At 42.7% G+C, this 14219-nt stretch overlaps 1 protein-coding gene across 2 annotated transcripts in view; it reads right to left on the bottom strand.

The window, feature by feature from the left end:
• LOC147020748 (BDNF/NT-3 growth factors receptor-like) overlaps positions 1-14219 on the bottom strand; it is a 576920-nt gene that overhangs the window by 275885 nt on the left and 286816 nt on the right. Inside the window, exons 12-13 of one of the 2 annotated variants that reach the window (XM_085896363.1) lie at positions 8985-9194; positions 1753-1880 (exon numbers count right to left, since the gene is read on the bottom strand). In XM_085896363.1, coding sequence (XP_085752489.1) covers positions 1753-1880; positions 8985-9194 — 338 coding nt within the window. Of the gene's footprint in view, positions 1-1752; positions 1884-8984; positions 9195-14219 lie in introns of both variants that reach the window. The other variant, XM_085896362.1, reaches the window with a different exon arrangement.

Below are 14219 nucleotides of genomic sequence, written 5' to 3'. Positions count from 1 at the left end.
CATTTTACGAACGATAACGAGGTGACTCAAAGATAGCCACACAAATTCGTTTGGAAAGCCACAATGAGAAATGCTGAAGATTAATATCCAATGTGCGATGTACATTTATAAGAAACAAATGTTACTCGAAAAGACCGCATTCACAGGCTGCCTCAAAACGCACTGGAAAGATCCACTGCTGTGGAAGGTGAATCTATAAAGCAATGGTAATATGAATGCAAATTCAGACTTGAATTGAACCTGATAATTTGTCAGAGGGCTGACAAGATGACCTACAGGTACGCACACTCACTTCGAAGCTGTCCAGCCAAGTTTGAATCCCGGGCCAGGTATAAACTGTCATCCCGGTGTTTAGTCGGCGCGGTGATTCATCAATGTGTGTGCCGTCCCGAGGATGGACTTTAAACGGATGTCCCGTCTGCCGGCATTCGTTGCTGGACGTTAAAGACCCCACGGTGTCCTTCGTAAAGAGTAGGCGAGCTATCGCCGGAATCGTGGACAAATTACAAATTCCTGCCCTGACCAGCAGAGGGCATTGCATCAGCGGCAGAGCCGTGCCCTCAGCCAATGATGCTACCCCACAACCTATTTATGCTACATGCGAACGTCATTCAGAAAAATGATAATAACACCAATAACTGAGAAATACACAAGGATGTACACAGGTAACACTAACGTTTGATGAAGATTGGATGCATTTGAGTCAATATTGTCATGGTTGGCAAAGGTACATCAACAGAATATTTGGTTCAAAGTCTTTCATTTCTTGATGTTCTATGTCAGCATATACATGGATTTAAACTTGCATGGGAAGTTTTTCTTTAAAACATAAGGAACTCGGTGCTTGATACATTGATAATTGCTTCATGTACAAAAAGTACCTCGTCGGGTGCATATACATAAACCCGAGCCTGAAGCAAACATTTGGAAAATTTTTAGAATCCTCCGCCGCAAGATACAATGCCCAAAAGGATGGTGCAGAGATCGTGTCCATATATTCATCTTTTAGTTGCTTAATCTGGGTTTGATTCTCGGCCCGACCATTAACCGTTGAATTGGTGCTTCGCAAGTGGGGCGTCGCGTCGATGTGTGCACCGCCTGTTGGGTGGACGGTGAACTCGATGTACTGTCTATCAACATCAGCTGGTGGACGTTGAAGATCCCACGGTGTCATCCGTAAAGAGTAGGTGAGCTTTCGCCAGCACCCTGAACGTATTACAAATTCGACCTGTCAAAATTATCTCCAGCGGAACGTCAGACCTGGCCAGCCGGCTTATGAAACAAATCGGCCAAACTTCCTCCTGAGCCAACCGCACCAGGAGGTAGAATTTGGGGCTGTTCACTGCTTTTGTCTCATCAAAGTAGTAGTCATAGTCGTTTCTGTTTTATACAGTTGAATCATCCGTCCTTTCCCCTTACTTCCCTCTCCTTCCAACTGCCTTCCCTTTTACCCGATCATTTCCATGTCCATCATCTTTCCTTTGCCCCTTCCATAAAGAATCCCCTGCCTTTCCTCATTTCAATGCAGGCCTCCCAACATTCTTTCCTCGCAACACATTTCTCTCTCTTACTCAAACGATCCGATGAGAAATGGATAGATTTTAAAATGTGAGCACAGAAAATGTAGACAAACATTTACTACCCGATGACAGTATGTGAAATGATATTGTTTTGGCGGGAAGAAGAACCAAACAAAAAAACCCCCCAGAAAATATTGCACAAAAACACACAAAACGTCCCCTTGGTACTCACCTTGGCCGCAACAAGTGTCCGTTCCTGTCCAGGAAGTAGGTTAAAGCACTCGGCCAAAAACACTTTCCCAAAGGCCCCCTCGCCGAGTTCTTGCTTCAGCACGATGTCCCTCCTTTTCACATGATGAACTGCTGCAAGAAAGATTATGAGATTTAAAAGTTGCTGTGATTGTGAAACCTACTACTTAATAGATGTATTCAATGAAATGCTCATGTCCACAGCAATTTTCGGCGGGCCTAAATGGTAATACCTACGAACCTTTGTCACGTTAGACGTGCACAAGCAATACGATTAAAACAGTACAGGGAAGCTCTAATAATATTCCCGTGGTTTGACGAGAGAAAAAAAAACACAAACTTCTGTTTACAAATCCACGAGGCTCCTCATTGAGAAAAATTTGAATTCTCAGTTGGTAGGCTTGATGCACTACGAGCTCGATTAATGTGAATGCTCGACCCACAATGTGCTGAGACTACGTGGCAATGACTCTCCAACAATGATAAATGAGGTTTAAATCCAGCTCTCTTCTGGTTGATGAGCCAAAATTAATTAATTACTTTTTATGACAGAAAATACTTTGGCGTCAGACGGCCTCCATTAACACAGACCGACTGAGCCAGGCATACAAGACCCACCGAGAATGCCACAACGGTGTTAAAAGTACTGTGTTCAATTAATACTGTGATTCCCCAAGGATCACCCAAGTGAAGCTGAACCTCGTGCTGTCTGCGTGGGAAGGTAAGAAAATGGGAAAACGCTTCTTATAATTAAAAGGGGGTTTGTTTGCAAAGTATTCAGGGAAAAGGGTAGACAAGACGCTCAATAAACGGTGCAGATCTGACGGTCAAAGGACACAGGAAAAGGTGGGAGCAGAGGCATGAAATCTTATACGCAATGGAAGCTAAATATAACCCTCTAATGGCGCCACAATACCGGATTCACACAATGAAGGCTGAAGGGGGAACAGGTGAGGTCTTTAGGCTGGCACAAGCTGGTTGTGGATGCATGATAATGTGGCACAAAGCTGGCATGGCGCAAGGCGGAATGTGCTTACTGCATGAATAATGGCGACGAGGAGCGATCTTGATGAGGCCAGGAGACGAGAAGATGGCGGCCTGTCTGATCTCTCCAACATGTCCTCTTTGGGCAATGACCAAAGCAAAGAGAGATGGAGAAGAGATAGAGAAGAAATGTTGACTTATCCATACCAAAAGTTCAACTGGTGCACGCTGCACAGCTGTGGTCCTCACAAACTCTGGGACCGCCAAGGCAGGTGGCAGTTCTGTGATTGGCCGGCCGCTGCTTGTGGGTGGTGTTAATCTTCCGGGCCATCCTGCCCCATGGGGAGACCCCAAGAGAAAGTCTTCCACCATTCTGCAAGGCTCTACAGCCGACTGCACCACCATCGATTACACTGTGATGGTGAAACAGTTCATAATAAAGTTTCCTTTAAAGCACAGAGCGCTTTCTTTGTGGCTTTGATGAAAAGTCCTTGACTTGGCCTCACCTACAAACTCGAAGACTTACACAACACAATCGTACTCTATCTGATTTGTGATGGATAATCGCTGCCTCTTGGTGCACGTTTTGCAAAATGACCGACTTAACTGTCCTGTTACAAGGGGAATCTAACCTATGTGATCACACGGTCCACACTAAAGTTTTATTACAATCCATCTATGGATTCTGCCACCTCCCTTACCTTCCACATCGTAATACCTTGCCTTTTGAAACAAGGTGCAGACATTGATGTACACAAATAGGGTGACACAGGTGTTTGGAATTAAATCACGGACGCGTCATCAAAGTCCAGTTTGTATAAAAGTATGTAAAAGGTTTTAAAGGAGATCATGGTTTCGGCATTTAGATGGTTAAAGGATTTTCAATCACGACCTCCACATTGTCCTCAAATTCCGTCACAAGCTACTTTAAAGAAATCAGGGCAATGAGCTCCCATAATCCTGCATTGGAGCCTCGATCCTTAGGGGAAATGGCGGTCAAATCCCATCATGCTCACCTCGAGTTGAGACACGGCATGCAGATTTATGAAGCAATTTCAGTCAGATGGTGCCTGTTGCAGAAAAGAGTTTAACATTTCTTGAATTCGGTGCAATGGCATTAAAATGATGGTTGTGCTGATGACTGCAGAAACAAGTCAACGCGTTTCTTTGTGTCCTTTCTTTTCCCCAAAAATCTGTCGACTTCACAAGTTATTCTCACCAATCAGTATCCAAGGGCACCAAACTCAAGGGCCACCCAGAAATCAGGTTTAACAGACGGGAGGAGACCGGGGAGTTGTTAAGGTGCAAGCTAATTTGGCTGGGGCATCGACCAAAATAGTAGGTACTCATCGGAGTGCGCCGTGGGATCTCAATAGGCTGTGATCCAGCAGATTTCCTTATGCCCTCGCTGAAGGACAGCTTCAGAGGCCTGGGGACCTCACACTTGCTTGGGCATTAAAAATTGTCAAGCAATGTATCATCAGCTTGGCTACTCCCAAATGAAGAATTATCATTCTCTGAACAATTTTAAATTCTAATATTGGATTTACACGTGAGCAGCCTTGCCAATTATACACCAAAACAATCCCCCCTGGGTTTACAGTCGTGAGCAAACTGATTTACTTATTTAGGGTGTTGAAAGAGTCGGGGTGTACTTTTTATTGCCAGTGCGCGGCGGATAAAGGCAAATGGCACATTCTCATTTTACTGGTACACTCACAATGGGGCTGGCAGGATGACCGACAGGTATGCACATTCACCTATGAACAGTGTGTCGCAAGCGTTTGAATCTCGACGCAGCGATAAACTGCCATCCTGGTGTTTCAAGTGTGCTTATCGTCCCTCGGAGGAATGTTAAACTGGTCTGCCGGCAATAGTTGGTGAACGTTAAAGATCCCACGGTGCCCTTCTTGAAAAGAAGGCGAGCTATTTTCGGCATCTTGGCTCAATTCCAAGTATCCTGCTTCGGAGTCTTGACCCGTCCAAGAATGTAACCCTGGCCAAGAAACTGTTTTGGTAGCACCGACGTTCTGTACAGAGCATTATGATGATGATGATGATGATGACGATGACGATGACGATGATAATGATGATGATGACAACGACATGATGATGACAATGATAATGATGATGACGATGATGATGATGATGATGATGATGATGATGATGATGATGATGATGATGATGATGATGATGACAACGACGACAATGAGAATGATGAGACATCGCGATACCTTTCATCTCGATAGTTACCTCTACCACTGAAAGTAGAGGTTATGTTTTCACCCCTTTCTGTCTGTTTGTTTGTTTGTTTGTTTGTTTGTTTGTTGTGTGCAGGATATCTCAAAAAGTCGTGGAAGGATCCAGATGAAATTTTATGGACAGAAAATTTTATGATATACAATATCCAACATGCTATCCTCTTGCACAGTGATTTGGACAAAATTATTCTTTCCACTAACGCAGCATCATCATAAGGCCATGTGTTCTTGGATGCATCTTTGGCAGCCTAATCAACAGTATGGAATGATAAATTGACCCAATCTCAAAAAATATATTAAAGGCGTGGGGGGAGAGAGTGGTACGGGAGAATGGAGCATAGGTGAGCAGTGGATTCGAGAATGATACAGGAGTGTATCTGAAACTCAATTCCCACCCAAGAGCAGCAAGAGGGAGATGGCACACCTGTTCTATACCCTCCAAAGCTCACAGCACGTAGATCAGCAGGCGCCGGCAAGCACCATGCTTTCCATCTGTCTCCCTGTACAGGAAATTGATGGTGGCATGCTGTGGTTGTTGATTTATGTTTGCATTTTTGCTCGTTTTGTTTTCCTCCTCTTCCAGCCTGCTTTGAGATGTCGACGTGATGGTAAAGCCCGTTTTTGGCCGTCACACTCGACTGGCTCGAAAGCCATGGAGGTGGCATAGAAACTGAATTTATCTGGGCCCTTTGGGAGCTGATAGGAGCAGTCAGTACTGGCATGACATTTTGAAGGGTGTCAGAAAATCCCAGCTCAGAAGATTGGAGTTGGACAGAAAACAGATAGCTTAAAGTCTGAAGTGTTGGGTTTGCTCAGCTAATAAAGCTTATGAATGACAATGCCGAAGTTTCATGTTCAAGCTTGAATTTCTTATGACAGTCACTGTAATGGGCAGATTTTCCAACTCATGAACCATCAAACGACTGAAGCAACGCTTGAACCGAAACAAGTAAGAAGACAGCCAATTGAATACACCATTATATAACCGAATTGCTGGAACATAGTGGGAGGCCGATATTCACCTTGAAGCCAGAGCCTCCAGGAAAGACATATTGGCAGGGCAACCAATCCATACAATAAATCAGCGTGGCTAGGATACCATATCAGCAGCAGTGCCACCATCACATAATGAGAGCTGTCTAGCCTGTCAATGCTATGCGAGGAGCGGGGCAGCATTTTGGCGATCGATGGTGGCAGTGTGGTCACAGCCATCAAATCATGTTAGCTGAGCTGGACGAGGGGAAACAGGACATCGTGGCTCGGCCCTTTTCCCTTTCACTTGCAGATGAGAGTCTCAGGAAAGCATTCTTCCTCCTGGCATTGGCTGCACAATGCCGCTCAGTTTTGGACCCAAGAGCGGAAGGCCAGAAAAACGATAACCGCTCACCACCACGGTACCGAGCTAATCCTGTTTCTTCCTGCGGCACCGTATGACAAGAGTCACCACTCAATCGACGTGACTGAACTGTCGAAAAGGCTGCAGCAGTATGCAATGCACCGGAATACTGCTGCAGCTCTATGAGGTTTAGGGTCAAGGTCCATCTTTACACAAGACCCAAGAACAAACTTTTGCCAAAAGGCCCTTCATATAAGCTAGTACACATGCTTGAAAAAGGTCTGCTTGTGTGGATTTCCTTCATGGCAGAAAAATGACAGGGGTAAAGGGCAGGTTGTTTGTCGTCCATGCTGGTCGTTCTCACGAGAGATTACTCGAGTGATGATCCAGGTGGCATATGTGTCTTCTGCACATCATTTATTAGACTTGAAGGCTATATTTCAGACCTGATTTCAAATCCATTTGACATTGAATTCCCCCCTCTTCCACTCCCTCACCTTTCAACTATTCCTTCATCGGAATCTCCCTCCCTGCCTTCACCTCTACTGGCACCGACAACCACATCTAAGGTGAAAAATCGTTTTGCCAAAGACAAGTTATCTGATAGTTGAAAGCCACAAAGTGATTTCAATGCCTTTTTGGAAATAATAATAATAATAATAATAATAATAATAATAATAATTTCATGTTTTCCCAGGAAACTCTTTACCGAGTGACTTCCCCATTACACCAAACCACGAGAGATTCCAGGTCGGCTCACAAAAGCTTATTATTTTCTTTATTCCTGAAAAAAGAACTTCAGAACCTCTCACAAGACAAGTTTTTGATTGAATCATCAACTCTTTATCAGGTCAGGTCAGGTATGGGAGCATGCGCCGCAGCAGCGCGTCGTCGTAGTCTTTCTACTACGACGCCAGTCTTTCTATTCGTAGTAGTTTTTCTACTTTCCACTTCGACAGTCTTTCTACTAAACTCTTTATAATTACAATTAAGTAGTCTTTCTACCAGAATCAACTCAATCTAATAACATTAATACAACTGCTTGCACAAACATCTTCGATTCACATAATTCTTATGACGTAGTGTTAAACAATTCAAAGCTTTCATTTTAACGCAACATATTGAACATCATGGTGTCTCATCTCTACTTATTGTTTTCATCTCCTCGATATTATAATTCTCAATTCCAAGAGCTGCTTAATATGTGTAAGTCTCGATAAAACACGAGGCACGATGTGGCTTGTTTATTACGATGCGGCAGCCATCACACTCCAAAATCGGAGCACGGACACAGACAAAGGGAAATCAAAATCAAATGTCAAAAACTGCAAGATTACGAGAGATCTAATCATGATGAAATTGCTCACTTTTAGCCGTTATACGAAGAAAATATAACTTAGTCATTGATACCGATGTACACGTGCCTTGTCCGGGATGGCTGAAATGTGGACGGCTGCGCGGACGGTCAAAACACACACAGCCTGATGCTTTATAAACCACCAATGAAGAAGCACCATGCTATAAATCATGTGATCACTATTTGAGCTAAATGGAACTCAATGACAGATGACTTTTTTTTTCACACAACTTGGCTTATACGATGACATAAATGTGCCATAGCTCACATTGCTCATCTTTGTTGAACCAGATACCGTTCACAGCTTTGTTTGCTTTACATCCTTCCTTCGTGAATCATGCAGGGGGTAAGCTATCTGCATTGACAAATCTTACTATACTTCACCGTCCGTCCGTCTGTCTGTTCCCAGGTACCGCAAAAACGGCTGAACCGATCGCAACCATTTTTTGGGGTGTGTAATCCTGGGACCCCTTGGAGTAAAATAGGCATAAATATAATAACATGACCCCCTTGACGGATCCCTTTGGGAGCGGGTGCTTCCAGTAAAAACAATGAGAGATAATCATCGTTTTAGAAACAGCTTGTTCCGTGTTGGAATCTGAACCAGATTTGCCATTTACAACCATCTTCCATGACGGATATCACGCCACCCAGTGAGGGATCCGGCCTGTACGGTCTCGTGAACTAGCCAACTAGAGAGACGGAGAAGCAGCAAATTGCAATGAATGAAGAACAAACCGTCCTTGGAGTTTTCTTGTTTTGCCCAACACTTTCCAACCATGGTTGCAGCAAAATTGCATAAATAAAGACTAATGATAGACTCACTGCCAAAACACAACAAACTGCTCCTTGCTGCCTCACCCAAAACGTGCAGCATTCCAAAATGGATGATTAAAACAAAATCATGGAGGGGTTTGTGGCTGACACTTTCACAGTCATGTGATATCAATGAACACAGCAGTTGAAAACGACAATATAAAAGTCAATATAATGTATTTTATGTCATTCTATGCACAATGTATATTTTGGAAATGTGCTGACCGTTCAAGGGTCATTTACCCTTTCAAAACTAACAAATCTGTGTAAAGGAAGGAAATGCAAAGAGCAGCACATGTAATGCTATGAGTCAAAGGTAGTGTCCATGAAGAAGAAAACTATGATTGCAAAACTTAGAGTATGTGTGAAGTTAAGTAATGAACAAATGAGGGAAAAAAAAAACAATGAGGAAATGTTTGTATCAAGTGAGAAGAAGGTGTTGAGGAAAATGAGGTCCTTACACGTGCAGGGATCGCATGCCACATCGAGGAGACTGGGTGTGCCATGGAAGTACTGCGGGTTCTCGATCACAGGGATCCTTTTCAGTCCAATGAGTACGGTGTCAGGCCCACCATCTGTGCCGGAAACACTGCTCCCAATGCCCCCTGGTCCCCCACCTTGGTGCAGAGGACTTCCTGAGTCTTCTCCCCCAACTACAAGTGTTGCTGGTCCTAGGTAGAAAGAGCATGACATTTAAGGGGCTTATAAAAAAAAAAAACATTAAGACTCGCTGTACTCCAAAAGAGGAAACCAAAGTGAAATGCAAACATGCCAGGATACTATGCTGGACCTGAGACAGTCTAGCTTTGAATCGTAGATGTTTTAAGACTCCCAAAAAATATATTGGATGGGAGTGTTCATTAAGTGAATTGGCATTCTAGTTCAAGTTCAACCAGTTTATTGCAGGACTTCAAAATTGATGTACATATGAAATATATATGTACAGATTGAACCCCCTAACTTGGCAAGGAAGCAAGGCACAGATGGAGTCCCATCACAGCACATGCTGCAGGACCTGTTAGTAATAAGTGTTGTCTGCCACATGAACACATTGTCTCTGCCATGCTTATCACCAGTTACTTAGGAGGTTTGCAGTCAGGAACAGTAAATTAAACGAAAGGAGCACACTGACCCAATGCACGAGATGACGCTGATGTCATGCGCAATATATATATATATATATATATATATATATATATATATATATATATATATATATATATTTATATATATACCCACAGAAATTCCACGTATATCATGCCCATGGAATTCCACATAATGTAAAATGTGAGTTGAAGTTCTCAACCCCCACCCACACCCCACCCCCCCCCCCACCCTGCTGCCACCCACTCAACCCCAAATCCTCAACTTCTCCCCACGTCCTCACCTTTTTCCCACTCAACCCCAAGTCCTCAACCCCCCCCCCCAACCCCTGCTACAAATCTTCAAACCCCTCCCAACTCAAAGTCCTCAAACCCCCCCCCCTGCCCCAAAGCCTCAACCCCAACCTCACCTCCCAGTATCTCAACCACCACCCCAACTCTCTGATTCCCCACTCCCAACTCTCTGTCCTCCCCTCCACCTTTTCCCCATTCTTAACAACGCTACACAAGGATACATAAGGAAGTTTGGTGCAGGATCAAGCCATCCAGCCCATTATTTAATTTCATGTTTTCTTTATTGTCCATGTGAAACTTGGATCCACTGGCAATTCAATTCAAAAAGGATGTGTCACATACTTTTCACATTGGCATTAAACATGTGAATTGAATTAGGCACAAATTAAACTCCAAAACGACAGGAACACGGACCGAATACGTGATTATAACAGGCCTGCGTTGTTCCTGTTCCAGTTCGTCAAGAACAATGTCAAAAGTAAATAACGACAGAATGTTAAATTCACAATCTCTTCTCCCTTTCTTCCCATTGTTAACAACATTTTTGTTCTCGTTCGTTAAGAACGACGTTAATATAAAATAAAATAAAAAAACATGATTAAATCACAATGTCGCGAGATTCCATCATCGCGTGATTCTTCAGTAAAAATAGCGGTTAAGTTCAAGTTCTTTAAGGTAAATTATTCAAAAAAAAACATATAAAGTCATTCGTAATGGATGAAATAAATATACAACCGGAACTCCTCGGAGAAAGACCTTTATAATTAAATGGGTTTTATGGTCCTTGGTCGAGTAGTTGGAGAGAAAATCATCGGATAGACTAAAAACAAACAAACAGAATAAGCGTATTATAACATGGGATATCTATACATCCAATAAATTGATCGATTAGTTACATAGATTAACTTGCGGTAGATATATTTTATGGTGCTCGTGCTCCAAGCAAATTCGGTTACCTGACAAACTCATCCTGTTTAGAATGAAGATCATGATTTATCGGGGTAGCTGAACCCTGTGCGTCTGTCTGGTAATCAGCAATGGTAATATTAACTCCAACCACATTTGAACACCCATTCCACGCCTGACTGTTTCTTACCCCCTGGACCTCTGGACATCTGTATAATAATGACAGTATTACAAACAGTGCAATCTCTTTGGTGATAGGGTTTCTTAAAGGTTACAATCTCTGCATGATACACTTGGACATGAAACAATATCCTCAGAAACCATTCCATGTTTCACCATCTTCAATAAGTGGTAGTAAACAAACAATCTATTGTTTCGACAATACAGTCGTGCAAACAATGTGCACTGGGGCAGAGGAAATAAGGCAGGTAAAGTGATTAAGACAAAATACAATTAGCCTGTGCACTAGCTTCAGTGTGAAAGTCTCATATTTTAACACGCAACATGGTTTACTTGACTGAGAAAAGGAGATAAAGGGAAATAAGGTATTTTTTTTAAAAGAGCAGCCAATCAGATACTCAGTGCATGAAAGTGCCTTTTTTAAATTTTGATACAAAGTTGAGACTTGTGGAAGAGCTAGAACATATTATGGATGAGAACGTAACAGAACACAAGGAACAGTAGAAAGAGAGGGGGACCACACTAACAGCAGGGTTGAGAGACTAAATAGAGGGAAACTTGGACAAATAAGGGATGTGGGGGAAGAATAAGGGGTTGAGAGGACGGATGGGGTGGACAAGATGGATACAGCTGCAAATTATCAGAAAGGAAACACTAGAAATTTGGAAGCAGGTTGGCTTGGGGAAGGTTAATAGTGGTAGAAAAGATGATGGTTTTGGATGGGGGATGATCTGAGATGGTGGTGAACGGCTGTCTTGAAGACCTGGAGGGAAGAAATTGAGATTGAAAGGAATGTGGAAGTTGATTCCACAGGTGGGTAAAAAGAGGAATGAAGTGGAGGCGAGCAAAGATTCTGGGTTTTGGGAGTTTCACCAGAAGGGGTTCATCGTGGACCACGTGTGCCCTGCAGAAACCTGAGGGGTGAGGACAAAGCACGGAAAAAGGAGAGGGAGCAAGACCATAAAGGAGGTGATATAAGATGAGCCTGTCTGTGACGTGAAAGTAATAGGCCCATAGATTCATCTTTATTGCGGGAGAATCCAGTGATAATAAATATATATATATACATATATATATATATATATATATATATATATATATATATATACATACATCACAGGAGATTCCAATGATAATAGCCTTGAAAAGATATTTGGTACATCATGTACATGCCTTGAAATAAAGCATTGTACCATTATATCATGAAAACAGAAAGAGTTTTCGTGTGCTGCATGAGAAGTAAGGCTGCCTGTCTGTTTTGACAAAACTGTGGCATTGTCTCCGTTGTCTCCGAGATGCTTTCACTTAATTTGTTTGGTTAAAGAACAGGATGTTGTATATTTGAACGACGTCATGCTTCAGATCCAAAATACATATCAAGGGCCATCTACATCCTATGAATGCAACAATGACGAATTTTGACTCCCCTAACCACTTCTCCCTATCGCTTTCCTCCCTTGTGTGTCACATGCATTCCCATTTCATCTCCTCCCTCCCCCACCCCTCCCACTTACACCGACCCTCTCAACCTTCATTTGCCATCCTTCATAATGCCCTCCATCCTCCTGTCCCCACCCCTCTAAAACCAACCAAATTATGTTTCTAGATTTTGTTTAGATTTACCTCACCCTCCATCTTCTCCACATTTATATATACAGTAATAATAATAATAATAATAATAATAATAATAATAATAATAATAATAATAATGATACCGCTCCTTTCATGCCGTAAATGCAAAAGGGGCTGCTGAGGCAGTTTCATTGGCAAGGAGTACAGTCCTGGACGAGTCACCACTCCAACACAGGTTACCCCGATGACTCACAAGTTTTAAAAAGGGAACATACAGATACAAACTGATCTCATTCCACTGATTTTCTAAAAAAAAAAAATAAAACGGCAGAAAGATATGGAGGAGTGAGACAACGAAAAAGTACCAAAGATTACGATAGTCATGGCCATCACCCAGAGCAGCTTCCGTGGCTTTGTAGTTTGTGTCAAGAATTGGAAAGCGTATAAACCACAAGGCAATACAAACAGTAAAATTGTTTGAATTTAAACCCATGACCTTCGGCACAACTACAAATAGAAAAGAGAAAAACACTTATTTCCTCCAATTTTTCTTCAAAAAGAACGAAAGAAAAAAAATCAATCGAAGGACTTCATGTAACGCACATCAGTTCCGTTTGGCCTGACAACCACCACAGGGACGTGAGCACCACCGCCTGAAGATTTCTTATCGTAGTGTGGTGCCAATTTGTGGCACTGTCCTAATGGGTTCCAAAAATAAGTTGCCAAAAGAAAGATAGAAATAAAAACAGGTTGTAAGTGGCTGAGAAAGGACTTAGGAATAAGTGCTTTCATTTTCTGTTTGGAGATTGTGGAAATATGTCAGGAGGGGGTAAACTCTAAGAAACTATGGCAACTGTGAGAACTCAGGGTTTAGAGGCAGATCTTAATAATTTGGCAAAATAAGATGACATCTCGGCTGTTTAAGGCGTACGAAGGCCCTCTCTTTCAAGCACCTGTCCATGGCCCCTACCTATACTGAATGATTCAACATCCTCACCTCTCAATCGTCCGTCAAACAGGAACCAATGCCATGCCGAACGCCGTCGCACATCAACCTGCACCCCTTCCCCCAAATGGTCTCTAACCCCGTCCCTGTGCGTTCGATCAACCTGTATCGACCATAAAGAAATGTTTTCCGCAGGTGGAAGGGTTTTGTCGATGGGACGGTTATTTCTGTGTTTATATTTTTTTCACCGACTCGTCCTGCTCTCCCACCGGTCGATATACCGGCGAGAAAAGTAAAGAGCCACACGTTGGTACAAAATGATTTGCCCGTCATCTGCGATTAACCAACACACCTCATCGTTTTTGCGTCCTGATGGCTGTGTTTAAACTAAAAAAAAAAAACACGGTACATTTATTTGTTTGCTGTGTACGCGATGGGACAATGGCAAGGCAGGCGATCTTTATCCCACAGCGCACTCTTCACTGAAATGCCCTCACGGGATTTCATGATTGTGTGAGCTGAGATAGCCTGCACTGTGAAAAAAAATTACCAAATTGATTTTCACAGCCATTTAAAGTTGCATCCATCATGTTTCAAGCTGCTTGGTTTAAAATTGACATGCCTGCTTATTGGAGTGTAAAAAAAAAAAACCCAAAACATTAATCCAAAGGCCATTGTTATACAAATAGGAAACA

The sequence above is a fragment of the Eptatretus burgeri genome, chromosome 9, assembly GCF_056783735.1.
Source record: "Eptatretus burgeri isolate ZD-2024b chromosome 9, Ebu_testis_v1, whole genome shotgun sequence".
Classification (NCBI taxonomy): Eukaryota; Metazoa; Chordata; class Myxini; order Myxiniformes; family Myxinidae; genus Eptatretus; species Eptatretus burgeri.
Note: the sequence above shows the minus strand (reverse complement) of the source record. Positions and strands in the feature narration are given on the sequence as shown.